The 27500-nt window shown below is 43.5% G+C and overlaps 1 protein-coding gene across 2 annotated transcripts in view; it reads right to left on the reverse strand.

Moving 5' to 3' along the window:
• The window catches only part of LOC110491266 (cAMP and cAMP-inhibited cGMP 3',5'-cyclic phosphodiesterase 10A), a 107530-nt gene that overhangs the window by 53099 nt on the left and 26931 nt on the right, over positions 1–27500 (reverse strand). For both annotated transcript variants that reach the window (XM_036946057.1, XM_036946055.1), the window contains exon 2: positions 13891–14025. In XM_036946057.1, coding sequence (XP_036801952.1) covers positions 13891–14025 — 135 coding nt within the window. The remainder of the gene's footprint in view (positions 1–13890; positions 14026–27500) is intronic.

The raw sequence follows: 27500 nt of genomic DNA on the forward strand, positions 1-27500 counted from the left end.
GTTATGATAACAAATTCACTTTTTTTTCCCAGCATCCTCTACTGCAGGTTGTTTTTTTGTAATTGTTGTTTTACATGTACATTGATTGATGTATTTAATAATCTTATGCTACACAAAGATAAATAACATCCAATCATTTAGTTTGATTTGTTTGCCATTTTTTTCCAACACACACACTGTGATTCACAATCCAGGCAGCCAGTCTGTTTCTCTGTGGCTCCCAGCTATAAACAGAGACAGAAAGAGAGAGAGGGACATGATTTGGTTCTACTATCACCGACCAAAGAAGGTCTTCAACAGAACCTTAACAGTGTAATATTGGGCCCTGGCAGTAAATAAAAAAAATAATTTGTAGAGATATTAGAGGTATAAATGATACTAGTGGTGATGGTAGTAGTAGAGATATTAGAGGTATAAATGATACTAGTGGTGATGGTAGTAGTAGAGATATTAGAGGTATAAATGCTACTAGTGGTGATGATAGTAGTAGAGATATTAGAGGTATAAATTATACTAATGGCAGTAGTAGAGATATTAGAGGTATAAATGATACTAGTGGTAATGGTAGTAGTAGAGATATTAGAGGTATAAATTATACTAATGGTAGTAGTAGAGATATTAGAGGTATAAATGATACTAGTGGTGATGGTGGTAGAGATATTAGAGGTATAAATGATACTAGTGGTGATGGTAGTAGTAGAGATATTAGAGGTATAAATGATACTAGTGGTAATGGTAGTAGTAGAGATATTAGAGGTATAAATGATACTAGTGGTGATGGTAGTAGTAGAGATATTAGAGGTATAAATGCTACTAGTGGTGATGATAGTAGTAGAGATATTAGAGGTATAAATTATACTAATGGCAGTAGTAGAGATATTAGAGGTATAAATTATACTAGTGGTAATGGTAGTAGTAGAGATATTAGAGGTATAAATTATACTAATGGTAGTAGTAGAGATATTAGAGGTATAAATGATACTAGTGGTGATGGTGGTAGAGATATTAGAGGTATAAATTATACTAGTGGTGATGGTAGAGATATTAGAGGTATAAATGATACTAGTGGTGATGGTAGAGATATTAGAGGTATAAATGATACTAGTGGTAATGGTAGTAGTAGAGATTTTAGAGGTATAAATGCTACTAGTGGTAATGGTAGTAGTAGAGATATTAGAGGTATAAATGATACTAGTGGTAATGGTAGTAGTAGAGATATTAGAGGTATAAATGATACTAGTGGTAATAGTAGTAGTAGAGATATTAGAGGTATAAATGCTACTAGTGGTGATGATAGTAGTAGAGATATTAGAGGTATAAATTATACTAATGGTAGTAGTAGAGATATTAGAGGTATAAATGATACTAGTGGTGATAGAGATATTAGAGGTATAAATGATACTAGTGGTGATGGTAGAGATATTAGAGGTATAAATGATAATAGTGGTAATTGGGGTAGAGATATTAGAGGTATAAATTATACTAGTGGTAGTAGTAGAGATATTAGAGGTATAAATGATACTAGTGGTAGTGGTAGTAGTAGAGATATTAGAGGTATAAATGCTACTAGTGGTGATGATAGTAGTAGAGATATTAGAGGTATAAATTATACTAATGGCAGTAGTAGAGATATTAGAGGTATAAATGATACTAGTGGTAATGGTAGTAGTAGAGATATTAGAGGTATAAATTATACTAATGGTAGTAGTAGAGATATTAGAGGTATAAATGATACTAGTGGTGATGGTAGAGATATTAGAGGTATAAATTATACTAGTGGTGATGGTAGAGATATTAGAGGTATAAATGATACTAGTGGTGATGGTAGAGATATTAGAGGTATAAATGATACTAGTGGTAATGGTAGTAGTAGAGATTTTAGAGGTATAAATGATACTAGTGGTAATGGTAGTAGTAGAGATATTAGAGGTATAAATGATACTAGTGGTGATGGTAGTAGTAGAGATATTAGAGGTATAAATGCTACTAGTGGTGATGATAGTAGTAGAGATATTAGAGGTATAAATTATACTAATGGTAGTAGTAGAGATATTAGAGGTATAAATGATACTAGTGGTGATATAGATATTAGAGGTATAAATGATACTAGTGGTGATGGTAGAGATATTAGAGGTATAAATGATAATAGTGGTAATTGGGGTAGAGATATTAGAGGTATAAATTATACTAATGGTAGTAGTAGAGATATTAGAGGTATAAATGATACTAGTGGTAGTGGTAGTAGTAGAGATATTAGAGGTATAAATGATACTAGTGGTAATGGTAGTAGTAGAGATATTAGAGGTATAAATTATACTAATGGTAGTAGTAGAGATATTAGAGGTATAAATGATACTAGTGGTAGTGGTGTAGTAGAGATATTAGAGGTATAAATGATACTAGTGGTAGTAGTAGAGATATTAGAGGTATAAATGATACTAGTGGTAGTGGTAGTAGTAGAGATATTAGAGGTATAAATGCTACTAGTGGTAATGGTAGTAGTAGAGATATTAGAGGTATAAATTATACTAATGGTAGTAGTAGAGATATTAGAGGTATAAATGATACTAGTGGTAGTGGTAGTAGTAGAGATATTAGAGGTATAAATTATACTAATGGTAGTAGTAGAGATATTAGAGGTATAAATGAAACTAGTGGTAATGGTAGTAGAGATATTAGAGGTATAAATGATACTAGTGGTGATAGTAGAGATATTCGAGGTATAAATGATACTAGTGGTGATGGTAGAGATATTAGAGGTATAAATGATACTAGTGGTAATGGTAGTAGAAGAGATATTAGAGGTATAAATTATACTAATGGTAGTAGTAGAGATGTTAGAGGTATAAATGATACTAGTGGTAATGGTAGTAGAGATATTAGAGGTATAAATGATACTAGTGGTGATGGTAGAGATATTAGAGGTATAAATGATACTAGTGGTGATGGTAGAGATATTCGAGGTATAAATGATACTAGTGGTGATGGTAGAGATATTAGAGGTATAAATGATACTAGTGGTAATGGTAGTAGTAGAGATATTAGAGGTATAAATGATACTAGTGGTAATAGTAGTAGTAGAGATATTAGAGGTATAAATGATACTAGTGGTGATGGTAGTAGTAGAGATATTAGAGGTATAAATGATACTAGTGGTAATGGTGGTAGAGATATTAGAGGTATAAATTATACTAATGGCAGTAATAGAGATATTAGAAGTATAAATGATACTAGTGGTAATAGTAGTGATATTAGAGGTATAAATGATACTAGTGGTGATGGTAGAGATATTGGAGGTATAAATGATACTAGTGGTGATGGTAGAGATATTAGAGGTATAAATGATACTAGTGGTAATGGTAGTAGTAGCGATATTAGAGGTATAAATGATACTAGTGGTAATAGTAGTAGTAGAGATATTAGAGGTATAAATGATACTAGTGGTGATCGTAGTAGTAGAGATATTAGAGGTATAAATGATACTAGTGGTGATGGTAGTAGTAGAGATATTAGAGGTGTAAATGATACTAGTGGTGATGGTAGTAGTAGAGATATTAGAGGTGTAAATGATACTAGTGGTAATGGTGGTAGTAGAGATATTAGAGGTATAAATGATACTAGTGGTAATAGTAGTAGTAGAGATATTAGAGGTATAAATGATACTAGTGGTGATGGTAGTAGAGATATTAGAGGTATAAATTATACTAGTGGTGGTAGTAGAGATATTAGAGGTAGAAATGATACTAGTGGTAATAGTAGTAGTAGAGATATTAGAGGTATAAATGATACTAGTGGTAATGGTATTAGAGATATTAGAGGTATAAATGATACTAGTGGTAGTAGTAGAGATATTAGAGGTATAAATGATACTAGTGGTAGTGGTAGTAGTAGAGATTTTAGAGGTATAAATGATACTAGTGAGGATGGTAGAGATATTAGAGGTATAAATTATACTAATGGTAGTAGTAGCGATATTAGAGGTATAAATGATACTAGTGGTAGTGGTAGTAGTAGAGATATTAGAGGTATAAATGATAATAGTGGTAGTGGTAGTAGTAGAGATATTAGAGGTATAAATGATACTAGGGGTAATGGTAGAGATATTAGAGGTATAAATGATACTAGTGGTGATGGTAGTAGTAGAGATATTAGAGGTATAAATGATACTAGGGGTAATGGTAGAGATATTACAGGTATAAATGATACTAGTGGTGATGGTAGTAGTAGAGATATTAGAGGTATAAATGATACTAGTGAGGATGGTAGAGATATTAGAGGTATAAATGATACTAGTGGTGATGGTAGAGATATTAGAGGTATAAATTATACTAGTGGGGATATTATTTTTCTTCATTATTTTATTACAATGTATATTGTATACATTGCTGCTTTAGTAATATTGACTATTTGTCCCTAAACAGAGAGTACACACTGGCAGAATACCTGACCACTGTCACTGACCCAAACTTAAGGAAAGCTTTGACTATGTACAGACTCAGTGAGCATAGCCTTGCTATTGAGAAATGCCACCGTAGGCAGACATGGCTCTCAAGAGAAGACAGGCTATGTGCTCACTGCCCACAAAATGAGGTGGAAACTGAGCTGCACTTCCTAACCTCCTGCCCAATGTATGACCATATTAGAGATACATATTTCCCTCAGATTACACAGATCCACACATAATTAGAAAAGACACCCAATTTTGATAAACTCCCATATCTACTGGGTGAAATTCCACAGTGTGCCAATATCACAGCAGCAAGATTTGTGACCTGTTGCCACAAGAAAAGGGCAACCAGTGAAGAACACACACCATTGTAAATACAACCCATATTTATGCTAATTTATTTTCCCTTTTGTACTTCAACTATTTGGACATAACATGACATTTTAAATGTCTTTTTTCTTTTAGAACTTCTGTGAGTGTAATGTTTAATGTACATTTGTATTGTTTATTTCACTTTTGGTTATTATCTACTTATTATCTACTTCTTTGGCAATGTTAACAACGTTTCCAATGCCATTAAGCCCTTCAAATAAAATTTAAATTGAGAGACAGAAAAGAGAGATTGAGAGAGAGAGAGAGAAAAGGAGACAGAGAAAAGGAGACAGAGAAAAAAAGAGACAGAGACAAAGTGAGAGAGAACAAGAGAGACAGAAAGAGAGATTGAGAGAGAAAAGGAGACAGAGAAAAAAAGAGACAGAGACAAAGTGAGAGAGCGCAAGAGAGACAGAAAGAGAGATTGAGAGAGAGAGAGAGAGAGAGAGAAAAGGAGACAGAGAAAAAAAGAGACAGAGACAAAGTGAGACAGAACAAGAGAGACAGAAAGAGAGATTGAGAGAGAGAGAGAGAAAAGGAGACAGAGAAAAAAGAGACAGAGACAAAGTGAGAGAGCGCAAGAGAGACAGAAAGAGAGATTGAGAGAGAGAGAGAGAAAAGGAGTCAGAGAAAAAAAGAGACAGAGACAAAGTGAGAGAGCGCAAGAGAGACAGAAAGAGAGATTGAGAGAGAGAGAGAGAAAAGGAGACAGAGAAAAAAAGAGACAGAGACAAAGTGAGAGAGCGCAAGAGAGAGAAAGAGAGATTGAGAGAAAAGGAGACAGAGAAAAAAAGAGACAGAGACAAAGTGAGAGAGCGCAAGAGAGACAGAAAGAGAGATTGAGAGAGAGAGAGAGAGAAAAGGAGACAGAGAAAAAAAGAGACAGAGACAAAGTGAGAGAGAACAAGAGAGACAGAAAGAGAGATTGAGAGAGAGAGAGAGAGAGAAAAGGAGACAGAGAAAAAAAGAGACAGAGACAAAGTGAGAGAGAACAAGAGAGACAGAAAGAGAGATAGAGTGAGAGAGAGAAAAGGAGACAGAGAAAAAAAGAGACAGAGACAAAGTGAGAGAGCGCAAGAGAGACAGAAAGAGAGATTGAGAGAGAGAGAGAGAAAAGGAGACAGAGAAAAAAAGAGACAGAGACAAAGTGAGAGAGCGCAAGAGAGACAGAAAGAGAGATTGAGAGAAAAGGAGACAGAGAAAAAAAGAGACAGAGACAAAGTGAGAGAGCGCAAGAGAGACAGAAAGAGAGATTGAGAGAGAGAGAGAGAGAGAAAAGGAGACAGAGAAAAAAAGAGACAGAGACAAAGTGAGAGAGAACAAGAGAGACAGAAAGAGAGATTGAGAGAGAGAGAGAGAGAGAAAAGGAGACAGAGAAAAAAAGAGACAGAGACAAAGTGAGAGAGAACAAGAGAGACAGAAAGAGAGATTGAGAGAGAGAGAGAGAAACAGAGATAGGGAGAGTGACAGAGAGAGGGCGTACTTCGTCATCAGTCTGGCAAACATAACAGCCCTGGCCCTGCCCCCTCTGACCAACTCCCGTCTAGGACAGAACACCTTCTACCTGACTACACTTCCCAGAATGCACCATAATAAGGAAGAGGGCACAATGACCTGCTTGTTTTTCTGGGGAGTGTGTGTGTGTGTGTGTGTGTGTGTGTGTGTGTGCACTGGCCTGGATTACAGACTTGCTGACGTCAACAACAGAGAAAGGCTTCCTCTCAATGAGAACAGCTGGAGCTGATCAAACCCGTCTCAATGGAGAACAGCTGGAGCTGATCAAACCCCTCTCAATGGAGAACAGCTGGAGCTGATCAAACCCCTCTCAATGGAGAACAGCTGGAGCTGATCAAACCCGTCTCAATGGAGAACAGCTGGAGCTGATCAAACCCGTCTCAATGATGAACAGCTGGAGCTGATTAAACCCCTCTCAATGGAGATCTGCCCGAGGGGGTTATTCAACTGGCCCCTCCGTCGCGACGTCCCCTGAATGCCCATCTGATAACCTGCTAGCCGCGGCCCGCTAGCTGTCTAGAGCATATCGACTGTTAGCTGAATATGTCCATCGGACAATTTCTTGGTCCACTTTACCTATTTTTGCCAATTGGGCTGGTCCCCTTTACCACACGGAACCTTACTAATCCATAACAACTGGTTTACCGACGTAATGCACGAGGAGGCTATAAACAGACTTCCTCCGTCACGACGTCCCTCTGAGGCCCGTCTGCTAGCTTGCTAGCCCCGGCCTGCTAGCTGTCTGAATCGCTGTGTCTCCAACCAACCTCACTACTCACTGGATCCTATGATCACTTGGCTACGCATGCCTCTCCCTAATGTCAATATGCCTTGTCCATTGCTGTTCTGGTTAGTGTTTATTGTCTTATTTCACTATAGAGCCTCTAGCCCTGCTCACTATACCTTATCCAACCCTTCAGTTCCACCTCCCACACATGCGATGACATCACCTCATTTAAATGATGTTTCTAGAGACAATATCTCTCTCATCATCCCTCAATGCCTAGGTTTACCTCCACTGTATCCACAGTCCTCTTCTGTACTCCCTGTTCACCCACGACTGCATGGCTTTGCACGACACCACCAAGCTTGCTGACGACACCACGGTTACAGGCCTGATAACCAACCACGACGAGTCAGCCTATAGGGAGGAGGTAAGTGAACTGGCAAATGTGGTGTCTTGACACCAACATCTCCCTCAACGTCAGCAAAAGAAAGGAGTTAATTGTTGACTTCCGGAATCAGAGGAGGGAACATACCCCAATCCACGTGAATGGTACTGCAGTAGAGAGAGTCAGCAGTTTTAAGTTCCTCAGAGTCCACATCACAGAGGACTTGACATGGACCAACAACACCACCACTCTGGTCAAGATGGCGCAACAGCGTCTCTACTTTCTAAGGCGGCTGGCTGCTCTCCAAATACTACCGCTACGCCATCGAGAGCATCCTGACCGGTTGCATCACGGCCTGGTACGGGAATTGCTTCGTCCACGACCGCAAGGCCCTCCAGCGGGTGGTGAACATCATCACGGGGACCTTGCTTCCACCCATTCAGGACTAGTTGAAATGGTGCCAGAGGAAGGCCTGTAGCATCATCAAGAACCCCACACAGCCCAGCCGCGAGCTGATCTCTTCCTTATAGTCGGGCAGATGGTATCGGAGCATGAGGTCTGATACCAACAGGCTCAGAGACAGTTTCTCTCTACAAACCATCAGACTGTATCAGAGCATGAGGTCTGATACCAACAGGCTCAGAGACAGTTTCTCTCCTACAAACCATCAGACTGTATCAGAGCATGAGGTCTGATACCAACAGGCTCAGAGACAGTTTCTCTCTACAAACCATCAGACTGTATCAGAGCATGAGGTCTGATACCAACAGGCTCAGAGACAGTTTCTCTCCTACAAACCATCAGACTGTATCAGAGCATTAGGTCTGATAGAAACTGTCTCTGGACCTGTTGGTATCTACAAACCATCAGACTGGCTGAACACTTGAACTGGACTGACCACCTGCTGTGATTCTCCGCACCGTAACACACATCACAACCGCTGACTCTTCTTATACTGCTCAAATGTATACACTGCCACCCCCCCCCCCCCTTAAAGGTTCAATTAAAAAATAAATACCCAAAACACGTGTAAATATTGGACTGTAAAATGTGCCTTCTTGTATTATCCTGATGCTAAAATGTTTATTCTATTCTACTGAGCCCTTTACTTGTTGGTATATGTTGGTATTCTTATCTTGTATTATTTATTATTGTTGTTGTATTGTCCAGAAGGAACCTGCAAGTAAGCATTTTGATTGGACGATGTACACCGAGTGTACAAAACATTAAGAACACCTTCCTAATATGGAGTTGCACCCCTTCCCTTTTGCCCTCAGAACAGACTCAATTCGTCAGGGCATTGGACTCTACAAGGTGTCGGCCCATGTTGACTCCAATGATTTCCAAAGTTGTGTCAAGTTGGCTGGATATCCTTTGTGTGGTGGACCATTCTTGATACACACAGGAAACTGTTGAGCGTGGAAAACCCGGTAGCGTTGCAGTTCTTGACACAAACCGGTGCGCCTGGCGCCTACTACCATACCCCCGTTCAAAAGGTACTTAAATATTTAGTCTTGTCCATTCACCCTCTGAATGGCACACATACACAATCCATGTCTCAAGACTTAAAAATCCTTCTTTAACCCGCCTCCTCCCCTTCATCTACACTGATTGAAGTGGATTTAACAGGTGACATCGATAAGGGATCATATCTTTCACCTGGATTTACCTGGTCAGTCTGTTCCCATGGAAAGAGCAGGTGTTCTTAATGTTTTGTACACTCAGTGTAGACCATGCTTATCCTGTACACTCAGTGTAGACCATGCTTATCCTGTACACTCAGTGTAGACCATGCTTATCCTGTACACTCAGTGTAGACCATGCTTATCCTGTACACTCAGTGTAGACCATGCTTATCCTGTACACTCAGTGTAGACCATGCTTATCCTGTACACTCAGTGTAGACCATGCTTATCCTGTACACTCAGTGTAGACCATGCTTATCCTGTACACTCAGTGTAGACCATGCTTATCCTGTACACTCAGTGTAGACCATGCTTATCCTGTACACTCAGTGTAGACCATGCTTATCCTGTACACTCAGTGTAGACCATGCTTATCCTGTATACTCAGTGTAGACCATGCTTATCCTGTACACTCAGTGTAGACCATGCTTATCCTGTACACTCAGTGTAGACCATGCTTATCCTGTATACTCAGTGTAGACCATGCTTATCCTGTACACTCAGTGTAGACCATGCTTATCCTCTACACTCAGTGTAGACCATGCTTATCCTGTATACTCAGTGTAGACCATGCTTATCCTGTATACTCAGTGTAGACCATGCTTATCCTGTACACTCAGTGTAGACCATGCTTATCCTCTACACTCAGTGTAGACCATGCTTATCCTGTATACTCAGTGTAGACCATGCTTATCCTGTATACTCAGTGTAGACCATGCTTATCCTGTACACACAACTAATAAAACGTTCAACTTGGATAAGAGCATCTGCTAAATGACTAAATGAAGAACACAAGATATAATAATACTCTTTGACTGGCTGACTGGCTGATTGGCTTACTGGCTGTTTGGCTGACTGGCTGATTGGCTGACTGCCTGGCTGATTGGCTGACTGCCTGGCTGACTGGCTGATTGGCTGACTGGCTGACTGGCTGTTTGGCTGACTGCCTGGCTGACTGGCTGTTTGGCTGATTGGCTGACTGACTGGCTGATTGGCTGATTGGCTGACTGCCTGGCTGACTGGCTGACTGGCTGTTTGGCTGACTGCCTGGCTGATTGGCTGACTGGCTGTTTGGCTGACTGATTGGCTGACTTGCTGACTGGCTGTTTGGCTGACTGGCTTATTGGCTGACTGGCTGACTGGCTGACTGGCTGATTGGCTGACTGGATGACTGGCTGTTTGGCTGACTGCCTGGCTGACTGGCTGATTGGCTGACTGGCTGGCTGTTTGGCTGACTGCCTGGCTGACTGGCTGATTGGCTGACTGGCTGTTTGGCTGAGTGCCTGGCTGATTGGCTGACTGGCTGACTGGCTGACTGCCTGGCTGATTGGCTGACTGGCTGGCTGTTTGGCTGACTGCCTGGCTGACTGGCTGATTGGCTGACTGGCTGATTGGCTGACTGGCTGACTGCCTGGCTGACTGGCTGATTGGCTGACTGGCTGGCTGGCTGACTGGCTGATTGGCTGATTGGCTGACTGGATGACTGGCTGTTTGGCTGACTGCCTGGCTGACTGGCTGTTTGGCTGACTGCCTGGCTGATTGGCTGGCTGTTTGGCTGACTGCCTGGCTGACTGGCTGATTGGCTGACTGGCTGACTGGCTGATTGGCTGACTGGCTGACTGCCTGGCTGATTGGCTGACTGGCTGTTTGGCTGAGTGCCTGGCTGATTGGCTGACTGGCTGACTGGCTGTTTGGCTGACTGCCTGGCTGATTGGCTGACTGGCTGGCTGTTTGGCTGACTGCCTGGCTGACTGGCTGATTGGCTGACTGGCTGACTGGCTGATTGGCTGACTGGCTGACTGCCTGGCTGATTGTCTGACTGGCTACAGTCTGTAGCCCTCATGTAGAAAAACTGAAAAAGGCAAAAAAAAACATTGACAAATCTCACCTCTACCAGCTCTCCTAAACATAACCAAACTCACAGCCACACCCTCGGCCAGCCCCCTCCACACACACTGACACACAGAAACACCCTGCCCCCCTTTCGGGACGGCGCTGGTCCCAGGAGGTTGTTTCTGACGTCAGTAGGAGAGATGGGGGCCAGTCAGGCCTGTGGGCCATTGATGGATGTGCTAGGTCTGTGAGCTTAGAATAGGAAAGGTTTTTGTTACCTGCAGACCTGCTACTGTTCTTATAAAGGGTTTATAGGTCATTCATAACGCACTTCATAAGCACTGCATAAGCACTACATAGAGGTTGTTACATGCAGTCCTGCTGCTGCTCTTATAAAAGCTTCATAGGTCATTCATAAAGTCTTCATAAGCACTACATAGAGGTTGTTACATGCAGTCCTGCTGCTGCTCTTATAAAAGCTTCATAGGTCATTCATAAAGTCTTCATAAGCACTACATAGAGGTTGTTACATGCAGTCCTGCTGCTGCTGCTCTTATAAAAGCTTCATAGGTCATTCATAAAGTCTTCATAAGCACTACATAGAGGTTGTTACATGCAGTCTTGCTGCCTCTGTTCTTATAAAAGCTTCATAGCGTAAAACTTAAAATAGCTCAAGCCTTTATTTGCTGAGATCGACGAACACAACAGGCACTGAATAGAGGAGACGGGCTTCTGTGTGAGTCAGGCATCCATATCCTTAATGTACACAGCTTTTGCTCATTTTGAATAGTATCTTGTTTAATTTCGGCATTCCCTTCCAGCATTTTAAAACCAATAACTTCATTTCCTGCACTAACGGGTTATCATTTACAGACAGTAACCGCGTTTCCATCCAACCATTTCACGTGGACGAAATGACCCGACGAAATGACCTGACGAAATGACCCGACAAAATGACCTGACGAAATGACCTGACGAAATGACCTGACGAAATGACCCAACGAAATGACCCAACGAAATGACCTGACGAAATGACCTGACGAAATGACCCGACGAAATGACCCGACGAAATGACCTGAAGAAATGACCCGATGAAATGACCTGACGAAATGACCCGACGAAAAGTCACATCCCCGAGCTGACGGAGAACACGAAACACCGGTAACAATTTTATAAAAGCAGATAGAAAATGTGTTCGTTCGACATGTTGGGATCTTTTCGCGTACGTAGAATGAATTATGCGAGAACTATCGGTGGAAACCTGGGAGTCACCCGATGATACAGTTCGGGAAACCATGCAGTTTATTAGGGCTACAGATGAAATAAGTTCTGACGAACTTCACAGGGTGGTGAAAGTGCACGGCGATGAGCTTTTCTCCTTTTCCAATAAATATCGAGGGTCTTATTCTGATGACATGATGATCGATTCTTGGCTAACATTTAATATATTCACGCTCTTATCCATAATAATGTCATTATGCAGGGGACTAGCCTACCTACACTGTGTCTGCAAACTGTTAGCTAGGGCAGTCGTGCCAAGACCACAGTGGGTACATTTGCTATAATAACACAACAGTTTTTAGTGCCAAAAACATAAGTAAAAGTTTAAAATGCGATAGAAACCAATGTATCTTTTTAAAATTCTTTTTTAACACAAACCCAATTTAACCACAAAAGTTATTTTTTAAGTGCACTGTCATCACGCACAACCTATCTGTAAACGTCCGTTTGATGGAAACACATCTCTGATGGGAAAATGTGTATATTGTTTTATGCATGAAAATCTTGTCGCGAATTGGATGGAAACCTAGATAGTGTCACGTTTATTCTGACATAGTATGTCTATATTTTGAAGGAAGAAAAAAAAACTTTAAAAATTATTCTCCTCTTTGACTGTGCATTTTTGGCAGATCTTACTTATGCCACTAGAGGGCGATCAGCAATTTATAGGTTACTGTACTCTCGAAGCTGTTGACTGTTTTTTTCTTTGCCAGTTAGCTAGCAGTTCTCAGCTGTTAGCAGCCAATGGATAGCAGTTCTCAGCTGTTAGCAGCCAATGGCAGGCAGTTCTCAGTTGTTAGCAGCCAATGGATAGCAGTTCTCAGCTGTTAGCAGCCAATGGCAGGCAGTTCTCAGTTGTTAGCAGCCAATGGATAGCAGTTCTCAGCTGTTAGCAGCCAATGGCAGGCAGTTCTCAGTTGTTAGCAGCCAATGGATAGCAGTTCGCAGCTGTTAGCAGCCAATGGCAGGCAGTTCTCAGCTGTTAGCAGCCAATGGCAGGCAGTTCTCAGCTGTTAGCAGCCAATGGCAGGCAGTTCTCAGCTGTTAGCAGCCAATGGCAGGCAGTTCTCAACTGTTAGCAGCCAATGGCAGGCAGTTCTCAACTGTTAGCAGCCAATGGCAGGCAGTTCTCAACTGATAGCAGCCAATGGCAAGCAGATCTCAGCTGTTAGCAGCCAATGGCAGGCAGATCTCAGCTGTTAGCAGCCAATGGCTAGAAGTTTTCAGCTGTTAGCAGCCAATGGCTAGAAGTTTTCAGCTGTTAGCAGCCAATGGCTAGAAGTTTTTTACTGGCGATAAAAATGGATGATAGCCATAACTGTTAGACTCATTACTGAATTATTTAATGTAACACATCAAACATTAAACCTCATAAACAATGAATGATAATTAATGCTAACCTCGTAAACAATTCATTTATATCCGGCGTTTATTTGAAACGGGTGTTTATGTGCTGAAATGTGGGCCGTTGCCCGGCTATTAAAAGGGACAGGCGGCTATTTGAGACTGTGTTGAATTGAAGTTTTACAGTAATTCATAAAGTCTTTATAGTCTTTAAGGACAACACATCCTCTATAAACTAGCTGGTGCTCCATTGAGACCTACAGTATGTAACAGTGTATCGTGAGAGGTGTGTGTGAGTTACCTGCAGGCAGGCTACCGCTGCTCTTCCTCTTGTGCCATCTGTCCAGCGTCTCTGAACTCACGCTCTCCGATACAAACTCATCCAGCATCTGAGGGTGAAGGGAGAGGTAGGCCTTCACTTTGTCATCCGTTAGACCTGCACAACAACACGGGACAGAGGACATCAAGCTCTTTCATTCATTCATTAGTTCTTCATTTATACATCTTTCATTCATTCATTAGTTCTTCATTTATTACATCTTTCATTCATTCATTAGTTCTTCATTTATACATCTTTCATTCATTCATTAGTTCTTCATTTAAACATCTTTCATTCATTCATTAGTTCTTCATTTATACATCTTTCATTCATTCATTAGTTCTTCATTTATACATCTTTCATTCATTCATTAGTTCTTCATTTATACATCTTTCATTCATTCATTAGTTCTTCATTTATACATCTTTCATTCATTCATTACCTCTCATTTATTACATATTTCATTCATTAATTCATTACCTCTTTCATTCATTACCTCTTTCATTTATTACATATTTCATTCATAACCTCTTTCATTCATTACCTCTCATTTATTACATATTTCATTCATTCATTCATTACCTCTTTCATTCATTACCTCTTTCATTTATTACATATTTCATTCATGAATTCATTACCTCTTTCATTCATTACCTCTCATTGCATATTTCATTCATTACCTCTCATTTATTACATATATCATTCATAGCCTCTTTCATTCATTACATCTTTAATTCATTAATTCATTACCTCTTTTAGTCATTATATATTTCATGAATTACCTATTTCATTCATTATATATTTCATTCAATAATTTCCTTTTTCATTAATTAATTCATACATTAATTCCATCTTTCATTCATTCCATCTCCCTGCTAAAAAAAACAGCATAGACCAGCATAGGCTGGTGACCAGCCTTCCTTGTGTTTTCGCAGGTGACCAGCCTTCCTTATGTTTTCACTGGTGATCAGCCTTCCTTGTGTTTTCGCGGGTGACCAGCCTTCCTTGTGTTTTCACTGGTGATCAGCCTTCCTTGTGTTTTCGCGGGTGACCAGCCTTCCTTTTGTTTTCGCGGGTGACCAGCCTTCCTTGTGTTTTCGCGGGTGACCAGCCTTCCTTTTGTTTTCGCGGGTGACCAGCCTTCCTTGTGTTTTCGCGGGTGACCAGCCTTCCTTGTGTTTTCACTGGTGATCAGCCTTCCTTGTGTTTTCGCGGGTGACCAGCCTTCCTTTTGTTTTCGCGGGTGACCAGCCTTCCTTGTGTTTTCGCGGGTGACCAGCCTTCCTTTTGTTTTCGCGGGTGACCAGCCTTCCTTGTGTTTTCGCGGGTGACCAGCCTTCCTTTTGTTTTCGCGGGTGACCACCTGATAACCATATACCGATCGTAAATTTACCAGCATTTGCTGGTCACCCGCAAAACCAGCATCAAGTCACATTATGCTAGCTATCAAAGTGAAGTCTATCTCCCGCAAACTGCAATCAGAATGACTAGCAGGATTAGGACGATCAGTGAATGACCCTACCTAAACCATGTAAACTAGAACAACCTTTTCATTAATGGGTGCAATAAATCCAACTCACAGATTGGATTTGTTTAGAAAATGTAAAAATGTAATTTATCTTCGTTTAGCAATTTAAAAAAAATCTAACAGCAGTAGAGCATGTGTCACATTCGTTAGGAGAATTATCGGACCAAGGTGCAAAGCGATATGGTTTCCACATATTTATTTAGTGAAACGCACAAAACAACAAAGAATAAACGAAAGGTGAAGTCAATGAAGGGCTCACAGGCAACTAAACATAAACAACATCCCACAAACACAGGTGGGAAAATGAAATACTTAAATATGATCCCCAATTAGAGACAACGATTACCAGCTGCCTCTAATTGGGAATCATACAAAACACCAACGTAGAAAAAGAAACTAGAACATAGACATAGATATACTAGATCACCCCTTAGTCACGCCCTGACCTACTACACCGTAGAGAAAAAATGGCTCTCCATGGTCAGGGGGTGACAGCATGCTGGGAAATATGTTAATGATGGGCGTGGTTTGAGGGGTTCTGTGATGGTTTTGAAGAACCCTCCTGTTCTTTCCCTTTCCACCATGTTTTTCTTTCCTTGTCATGAAATTGCTTCTTCTTTGGAACTTGATTGGCAGATCGCATACAACTTTTAGGTGCATACACCGCCACCTACTGTACTGGAGAGAGAGGCCAGTCACAGTCTACCTACTGTACTGGAGAGTGAGGCCATTCACAGTCTACCTACTGTACTGGAGAGAGGCCAGTCACAGTCTACCTACTGTACTGGAGAGAGAGGCCATTCACAGTCTACCTACTGTACTGGAGAGAGAGGCCATTCACAGTCTACCTACTGTACTGGAGAGAGAGGCCAGTCACAGTCTACCTACTGTACTGGAGAGAGAGGCCATTCACAGTCTACCTACTGTACTGGAGAGAGAGGCCAGTCACAGTCTACCTACTGTACTGGAGAGAGAGGCCAGTCACAGTCTACCTACTGTACTGGAGAGAGAGGCCAGTCACAGTCTACCTACTGTACTGGAGAGAGAGGCCATTCACAGTATACCTACTGTACTGGAGAGTGAGGCCAGTCACATTATACCTACTGTACTGGAGAGTGAGGCCAGTCACATTATACCTACTGTACTGGAGAGTGGCCAGTCACAGTCTACCTACTGTACTGGAGAGTGAGGCCAGTCACAGTCTACCTACTGTACTGGAGAGAGACCAGTCACATTATACCTACTGTACTGGAGAGTGAGGCCAGTCACTGTCTACCTACTGTACTGGAGAGAGGCCAGTCACATTATACCTACTGTACTGGAGAGTGAGGCCAGTCATAGTCTACCTACTGTACTGGAGAGTGAGGCCAGTCACAGTCTACCTACTGTACTGGAGAGAGAGGCCAGTCACAGTCTACCTACTGTACTGGAGAGAGGCCAGTCACAGTATACCTACTGTACTGGAGGATGAGGCCAGACACAGTATGCCTACTGTACTGGAGAGTGAGGCCAGTCACAGTCTACCTACTGTACTGGGGAGTGAGGCCAGACACAGTGTACCTACTGTACTGGAGAGTGAGGCCAGTCACAGTCTACCTACTGTACTGGAGAGTGAGGCCAGACACAGTCTACCTACTGTACTGGAGAGAGATGCCAGTCACAGTATACCTACATTAAATTATCTTGATTAGTCTGTTCCTCTAAGAAAGTGAAATAGAGCCCTAGACACCATTAAAACCCACTACCCCATTCCATGCCAACGGGCTGGGAGGACGGGACCCCCCCCCCCCCCTCATTAAACCCCACTACCCCATTCCACTACTTAGACCCCATCTGCTCCTGCACCATGCCAACGGGCTGGGAGGACGGGACACCCCCCCCCCCCCCCCTCATTAAAACCCACTACCCCATTCCACTACTTAGACCCCATCTGCTCCTGCACCATGCCAACGGGCTGGGAGGACGGGACCCCCCCCCCCCCCCCCCTCATTAAAACCCACTACCCCATTCCACTACTTAGACCCTATCTGCTCCTACACCATGCACCGGTAGAGTTGTTCCCTGTGGTACACACCGTGCCAACGGCCTGGCAGGATGGGACACCACCCCTCATTAAAACCCACTACCCCATTCCACTACTTAGACCCTATCTGCTCCTGCACCGGTAGAGTTGTTCTCTGGGGTACACACCGTGCCAACGGCCTGGCAGGACGGGACACCACCCCTCACAACACACCCTGGAACTCTTCTGGAGTCAGATCATAAATGATGCACCTGAAACGCAGTGGATTCGGCACAAAAGCTCCAACAGGACAACTGATATATCCTAACAGGACCTTGTCAGGCAGTGACTCAAAATTTAAAAGGATTGAACATTGACTCCTCTGTATCACCTCCCTCCCCCCTCCTCCCCCCTCCCCCCCTCCCTCCTCCTCCTCCCCCCTCCTCCTTCTCCCCCCTCTTCCTCCCTCCCCCTCCTCCCTCCCTCCTTCTCCTTCCCCCTCCTCCTCCTCCTCCCTCCCTCCCTCCCTCCCTCCCCCTCCTCCTCCTCCTCCCTCCCTCCCTCCTCCTCCCTCCCTCCTCCCTCCCCCTCCTCCATCCTCCCTCCCCCTCCTCCATCCCTCCCCCCCTCCTCCCTCCCTCCCTCATCCCTCCCCCTCCTCCCTCCCTCCTTCTCCTTCCTCCCTCCCCCTCCTCCTCCTCCTCCCCCTCCTCCCTCCCTCCTTCTCCCCCCTCTTCCTCCCTCCCCCTCCTCCTCCTCCCTCCCTCCCCCTCCTCCTCCTCCCTCCCTCCCTCCCTCCCCCTCCCTCCTCCTCCCCCCTCTTCCCCCCCCCCCTCCTCCTCCTCCCTCCCTCCCTCCCCCTCCCTCCTCCATCCCTCCTCCCCCCCCCCCCCTCCTCCTCCTCCTCCTCCCTCCCTCCCTCCCCCTCCCTCCTCCTCCTCCTCCCCCCCCCCCCCCCTCCCCCCCCCCTCCTCCGGGTCTGCGACGCACCAAATGGCGCCGGGAATCTTCAACTTCAATTGGTCCATCTCCACACTTAACGTTGTCATGAAATGCTACATTGTAAATTTTTTCTGTAATTTTACAGTACACTACAGGCTACTGGTTGCAGTGAAAAGTAAAGTAAACAACAACAAATTAATACATTTTTTACAGCTGAGTGAAGTTGTTATTGCGGTAAAAGGAATTACTTGAGACTTGGAATTTGAACTCACAACATCTTGGTTGCTTATGACCTGAATTTCCTGCTATGCCACCAGGTCTGTGGGCACGACAGAGATTGGCCACAGATTTAATAGCGAGAAAACATTTCTGCACTTTGCTAAAAGCTGCTCAGAATTAAGTCAATAATTTTTCACACTAAGGCTAATTCCGGTATGTGTAAATTTACTTTTTTAATTTATTTTTCAACCCAATATTTTGAATATAAGGTACAATCATCACTGCGCTTGTGGAGCGCTGGTGGAGTTGATTAGCATATTAGGGAGTGTGGTCTAATATATGTGTATTTGTACCAACCGTGAGTAGAAGTGTTGTACCAGTAGATGACTATACCTTCACTAAAATGTCGTGTTTACAAGACTACTAAGTATTATTTGTGTCTGTCTGTACACTCGGGACCCGGCGTCATCGTTGGCAGCAAACTGATCTTCCAGTCACACCATCAGGCCAGTCTGCGTGACACACTAAGTAACTGTGAATATTTCAATAATTACTTGCAGCAAGCAGACAGGAAGTTACTGAAAACTAACCTTCCCAGTGACTAATTGCCATTAAGTTACTGGAAGATGCACAGCAACACAGTCCAACTCCTGATTGTCACAACCTCTGACCAAGATTGTAGAACTGACAGTGAACAAATTAGGTGCTCAACTGTCATAAACATGATAAAACCACTTAAACTGGTACAACACTTCCACTCATGGTTGGCACAAATACAACAGATTTTAGACTACGTCCCCAAATATGCTAATGCAGAGGCTGGTCACCAGTGTCCAAAAAATATTGAAGGTTGGTCACCAGTGTCCAAAACACAACAAGCACTGACCAGCATGGACCAGCTTGAATTCTGGTATATGTATTCTGGTATATGCAGTTTGTTTCAGCAGGGTTTTCATTCATTAATTATATAGTCCTTCTTTCAATCATTAATTAATTATATATTTCATTCATCCATCTATTGGCAGAGAAAGGAAGACAAAAAAATATCTGACAGAAAAATTGTATTTCTACTTTTGACCGAGGGATAACAGCTCCATCTAAACATCTAAGATGGCAGAGCTGGTTGAAATCATGACGTCATTCCAATCAGCTCTGGCCCCTGGGACAGTGTCCGTCTGCGTCTCCTGGGGGAGGAGGCCCAACGGAGGCCGCTAGAGGAAGGAGGGAGAGAAGGAGGCGAGGAGGACTGGATTGTTGCTTAATAGGCAATTAGGTTGTTGAGAACTGTTGTTTATTACGTGTGTTGTCGGGGACGACGGGGAGAACAGCCATTTGCCTGGACATCATTGAACCAGCACTGAGGTAAAGTTATACTTAATGGACACGCTGGCGTCTGTCTTCACTGTCCATTCTGTGTGTGTGCACGTGTGTGAGTGAGTGTGCATGTGTGTGTGTGCACGTGTGTGAGTGAGTGTGCATGTGTGTGTGTGTGCACGTGTGTGAGTGAGTGTGCATGTGTGTGTGCAGGTGTGTGAGTGAGTGTGCATGTGTGTGTGTGTGTGCACGTGTGTGAGTGAGTGTGCATGTGCACGTGTGTGAGTGAGTGTGCATGTGTGTGTGTGCACGTGTGTGAGTGAGTGTGCACGTGTGTGAGTGAGTGTGCATGTGTGTGTGTGCACGTGTGTGAGTGAGTGTGCATGTGTGTGTGCACGTGTGTGAGTGAGTGTGCACGTGTGTGTGTGTGCACGTGTGTGAGTGAGTGTGCACGTGTGTGTGTGCACGTGTGTGAGTGAGTGTGCATGTGTGTGAGTGAGTGTGCATGTGTGTGTGTGCACGTGTGTGAGTGAGTGTGCATGTGTGTGTGTGCACGTGTGTGTGTAAATGTTTCTGGTGACAGTAATTTTGTATTGAGACTGTAGATTCTGTGTCTAGTTTTCTGAATAGCCCACTGGTTTGACACTACCTTTTCGTGAACAAAATTAAAATCACAGTGCTGTTAACTACCACTAGCAGGTTCTGATGATCATCACGGTGATTTTAAAATATATATATATATATATATATGAATAAATACCTAAAGCAACAATGCTATAAGGTTAGTTGCGAGGAGATATGAATCTTTACAATTATATACAAGAAATATAAAGCACTCCGTACGCCAACGCCGTTGAGTGAGACAGGGAAGCGATAGCAACGAAGTCCTGTTTTTGGCAAAACTTTAAGAAGTTCAACGAGAAGACGGCGGAATTGCAAACTTTGCGAGGTGGAATTGAGTGTCAGTACATGTACAACCATCTGAGAGCGAGGGCCTGTGAGACCCAAACCGTTACTGGCAGCAGGTCCCCAACAGCAGACAGATAGGCTCCTCACACCAACAAAGTGCAACGAGAGAGAGAGAAAAATCCCATCACTGATTACAGCAATGGCTGCAGTTGAAAAGCAGCCAATGGTAGTGGGATGTTGGCTTCAATAAACCCCGATGGCATGTGTAGATCCAGACTACAACATGTCCAAAATCTTGACGGATCGGAGTAATTATGCAACGATGGCTCTGCAAGTACAAAGCGTGAGCTCACGAACACACACTACGTGGAGTTAACAGTGTTGTTGGACGTCTGTGAACACGCTCACAGCCATCACAGCCATCACATACATCACAGCCATCACAGCCATCACAGCCATCACAGCCATCACAGCCATCACAGCCATCACAGCCATCATAGCCATCACAGCCATCACAGCCATCACATACATCACAGCCATCACATACATCACAGCCATCACAGCCATCACAGCCATCACAGCCATCACAGCCATCACAGCCATCACATACATCACAGCCATCACATACATCACAGCCATCACAGCCATCACAGCCATCATAGCCATCACATACATCATAGCCATCACAGCCATCACATACATCACAGCCATCACATACATCACAGCCATCACAGCCATCACAGCCATCACAGCCATCACAGCCATCACATACATCACAGCCATCACATACATCACAGCCATCACAGCCATCACAGCCATCACAGCCATCACAGCCATCACAGCCATCACAGCCATCACAGGCATAACATACATCACATACATCACAGCCATCACAGCCATCACATACATCACAGAAAGTCCCGTGTATTGAGAGACCACTGTTTTAACTACCATTGTTGCTGAGTGGGTGGGGGGCAGCAGTAAGGTGGGTGCTGTCTGGTAGGTAGTCATGACTACGGTAGATTGAACTGCATCGTCCCCTAGTGGTCATATTATGCAGGACAATATCTGCATTGTGAATTCACATGTAATTTTATAATTTAAAAATGACTGTTTAAACGCTAGGATTGTTTTTTTTTTGTTTTTTTTACCAGTGGGAAGCTATGGCAACAATTACACCCATTTCTCACTCATTTAAACAAACACATTTTAACCGGGTGCACCTCCATCTCCGCAGCAGCCTGGATGTTCCACGGTCCTAACAACTGCTTCACGGTAACCTGGTAACGGTAACCTGGTAACGGTAACCTGGTAACGGTAACCTGGTAACAAAGTCTGTAGTGTGACTAGCCACTGCTCAGAATGAAGCTAAAGCTACTGACCACTACTGGAGCTAACCACTGCTCTCAAATTGTATCCTGACGTCGACAGAAGAGCTACATTCATAATATACTGTAGATAACTGAGCCAGCTAACATATATTTGTTTTTTTAAAAAAAGTTGTATTTACTGGCTAGCTAGCTAGCGTTAGCAATGTGTTCAATGGTGGCCAACAATGAACTAAGTAACCAGCCAGCAAAAACAATGCAACAAAAGTATAATTTTGGATTTAAAAAAATACTCTAACAGGCTCTGTATTTCAGAAATCACATTCGCAAGTATCCCTGGTAAACAATTTCTGATTTGATGAAACGTTTTTTGGCATTTCCCGCGTTTGGTATCCATGCATTTCAGACGTGATTCCGAGGCGTCGGGACTCGAGCTAATTCATTAATTGGTTAATGAAAGTTGCTATCTACCGGAACGCTGTGATTGGTTGCCCAGAATTCTAGGCCGGGACATAGCGAAGAGTCAATTCAGCGCTACTCTACACCACCTGTAACAATTCAACTCAAAGTCAGAGGACCAACTGACCTAAAAGTAGGAGAACATAGGCATATGGGCCTAGGTAAATAGTAGAGAGGAGAACTAGAGGGAGAGAGGAGACAAGAGAGAGACTGAGAGTGATAGAAGATGGAGAGAAAGAGAGAAATAGAGGACAGAGGGAGATAGAAAGAGAGAGAGAGATAGAGGACACAGAGAGAGAGAGAGACAGAGAGAAAGAGAGAGAGAGATAGAGGACATAGAGAGAGAGAGAGAGATAGAGGACAGAGAGAGAGAGAGGGAGATAGAGGACAGAGAGAGAGATAGAGGACAGAGAGAGAGACAGAAAGAGAGAGACAGAAAGAGAGAGAGAGAGAGAGACAGAAAGAGACAGAAAGAGAGAGAGAGAGAGAGAGAGAGAGAGAGAGAGAGAGAGAGAGAGAGAGAGAGAGAGAGAGAGAGAGAGAGAGAGAGAGAGAGAGAGAGAGAGAGAGAGAGAGAGAGAGATAGATAGATAGATAGATAGAGAGAGGACAGAACAGAGAGCTAGATAGAGATAGAGGACAGAGAGACAGAGAGAAAGAGATGGAGGACAGAGAGAGAGAGGACAGAGAGATAGAGAACAGAGAGCTAGATAGAGATAGAGGACAGAGAGAAATAGAGAAACAGAGAGGACAGAGAAAGAGAGAGATAGAGAACAGAGATAGAGGACAGAGAGCTAGCTAGAGATAGAGGACAGACAAAGAGAGAGATAGAGGACAGAGCTAGATAGAGATAGAGGACAGAGAGATAGAGGACAGAGAGCTAGATAGAGATAGAGGACAGAGAAAGAGAGAGATAGAGGACAGAGAGATAGAGGACAGAGAGCTAGCTAGAGATAGAGGACAGACAAAGAGAGAGATAGAGGACAGAGCTAGATAGAGATAGAGGACAGAGAGATAGAGGACAGAGAGCTAGATAGAGATAGAGGACAGAGAAAGAGAGAGATAGAGGACAGAGAGATAGAGGACAGAGAGCTAGCTGGAGATAGAGGACAGAACAGAGAGCTAGATAGAGATAGAGGACAGAGAAAGAGAGAGATAGAGGACAGAGAGATAGAGAACAGAGAGAGATATAGGATAGAGAGACAGAGGAGGCAGAGAGAAAGAGAGAGAAAGAGGATAGAGCGAGAGGACAGAGAGAGAAAGATGGAGGACAAAGAATGAGAATAAAATAGATCAATTATAAAGAGGATAAAGAGTAGACAGACGGACGGAAGGTGGTCCGGCCCGCTGGTAGTTTGAGTGACACATATTATGACATTTATAAAACACTTGGAGAGAACCCAAAAAATATTTATGGAGGAAAAAATTACTAAAACCAAATAGAAACTCTATGAATCATCATGTATCTACTAGAGGTCGATAGATTATGATTTTTTAAACGCCGATCCCGATTAATCGGTCGACCTCTAGTATCTACATTCATGCAGTTTCTTGTGTTCAGATAAAAATCACCCAACAATGAAACCCAGACAGTCAGGGAGCGTCAAATTCCCAAAACGACGGATAGAGGACATCTTTTATTACATTTTGACAGCAAGGAAATAGAACCAATTTTTCTGCTTGTCTTATCCAACCCCACACATTCTAGGTCACCAACCCTCTATCTACGCCCCAGGGACAGTTCATTCAGTACAATCTGTGTCTGTGTGTTTGTTTCATACAATCTGGCAGTGATCTTCTATCTACGAATCGCAACAAAAAATGTCACCAGACCAAATTACAACAACAACCGACATCACAACAACATCACACGACAACCGACATCACAACGACATCACACGACAACCGACATCACAACAACATCACACGACAACCGACATCACAACGACATCACACGACAACCGACATCACAACAACATCACACGACAACCGACATCACAACGACATCACACGACAACCGACATCACAACAACATCACACGACAACCGACATCACAACGACATCACACGATAACCGACATCACAACAACATCACACGACATCACAACAACATCACACGACAACCGACATCACAACGACATCACACGACAACCGACATCACAACGACATCACAATACAACCGACATCACAACGACATCACACGACAACCGACATCACAAGACAACCGACATCACAACAACATCACACCACAACCGACATCACAACAACATCACACGACAACCGACATCACAAGACAACCGACATCACAACAACATCACACGACAACCGACATCACAACAACATCACACGACAACCGACATCAAAAGACAACCGACATCACAACAACATCACACGACAACCGACATCACAACAACATCACACGACAACCGACATCACAACGACATCACACGACAACCGACATCACAACAACATCACACGACAACCGACATCACAAGACAACCGACATCACAACAACATCACACGACAACCGACATCACAACAACATCACACGACAAACGACATCACAACGACATCACACGACAACAGACATCACAACGACATCACACGACATCACAACGACATCACACGACAACCGACATCACAACATCACACGACAACCGACATCACAACGACATCACACGACAACAGACATCACAACGACATCACACGACAACCGACATCACAACAACATCACACGACAACCGACATCACAACGACATCACACGACATCACAACAACATCACACGACAACCGACATCACAACAACATCACACGACAACCGACATCACAACGACATCACACGACAACCAACATTACAACGACATCACACGACAACCGACATCACAACGACATCACACGACAACCGACATCACAACGACATCACACGACAACCGACATCACAACGACATCACAAGACAACCGACATCACAACGACATCACACGACAACCGGCATCACAACGACATCACACGACAATGACATCACAACGACATCACACGACAACCGACATCACAACGACAACCAACATCACAACGACATCACACGACAACCGACATCACAACGACATCACACGACAACCGACATCACAACGACATCACACGACAACCGACATCACAACAACATCACACGACAACCGACATCACAACAACATCACACGACAACCGACATCACAACGACATCACAATACAACCGACATCACAACGACATCACACGACAACCGACATCACAACAACATCACACGACAACCGACATCACAACGACATCACACGACAACCGACATCACAACAACATCACACGACAACCGACATCACAAGACAACCGACATCACAACAACATCACACGACAACCGACATCACAACAACATCACACGACAAACGACATCACAACGACATCACACGACAACAGACATCACAACGACATCACACGACATCACAACGACATCACACGACAACCGACATCACAACATCACACGACAACCGACATCACAACGACATCACACGACAACAGACATCACAACGACATCACACGACAACCGACATCACAACAACATCACACGACAACCGACATCACAACGACATCACACGACATCACAACAACATCACACGACAACCGACATCACAACAACATCACACGACAACCGACATCACAACGACATCACACGACAACCAACATTACAACGACATCACACGACAACCGACATCACAACGACATCACACGACAACCGACATCACAACGACATCACACGACAACCGACATCACAACGACATCACAAGACAACCGACATCACAACGACATCACACGACAACCGGCATCACAACGACATCACACGACAATGACATCACAACGACATCACACGACAACCGACATCACAACGACAACCAACATCACAACGACATCACACGACAACCGACATCACAACGACATCACACGACAACCGACATCACAACGACATCACACGACAACCGACATCACAACAACATCACACGACAACCGACATCACAACAACATCACACGACAACCGACATCACAACGACATCACAATACAACCGACATCACAACGACATCACACGACAACCGACATCACAACAACATCACACGACAACCGACATCACAACGACATCACACGACAACCGACATCACAACGACATCACACGACAACCGATATCACAACAACATCACACGACAACCGACATCACAACGACATCACAATACAACCGACATCACAACGACATCACACGACAACCGACATCACAACAACATCACACGACAACCGACATCACAACGACATCACAATACAACCGACATCACAACGACATCACACGACAACCGACATCACAAGACAACCGACATCACAACAACATCACACGACAACCGACATCACACGACAACCGACATCACAACAACATCACACGACAACCGACATCACACGACAACCGACATCACAACGACATCACACGACAACCGACATCACAACAACATCACACGACAACCGACATCACAACAACATCACACGACAACCGACATCATACGACAACCGACATCACAACAACATCACACGACAACCGACATCACACGACAACCGACATCACAATACAACCGACATCACAACAACATCACACGACAACCAACATCACAACAACATCACACGACAACTGACATCACAACAACATCACACGACAACCGACATCACAATACAACCGACATCACAACAACATCACACGACAACCGACATCACAACATCACACGACAACCGACATCACAACGACATCACAATACAACCGACATCACAACGACATCACACGACAACCGACATCACAAGACAACCGACATCACAACAACATCACACGACAACCG

Source organism: Oncorhynchus mykiss, chromosome 16 (assembly GCF_013265735.2).
Source record: "Oncorhynchus mykiss isolate Arlee chromosome 16, USDA_OmykA_1.1, whole genome shotgun sequence".
In the NCBI taxonomy this organism is placed as follows: Eukaryota; Metazoa; Chordata; class Actinopteri; order Salmoniformes; family Salmonidae; genus Oncorhynchus; species Oncorhynchus mykiss.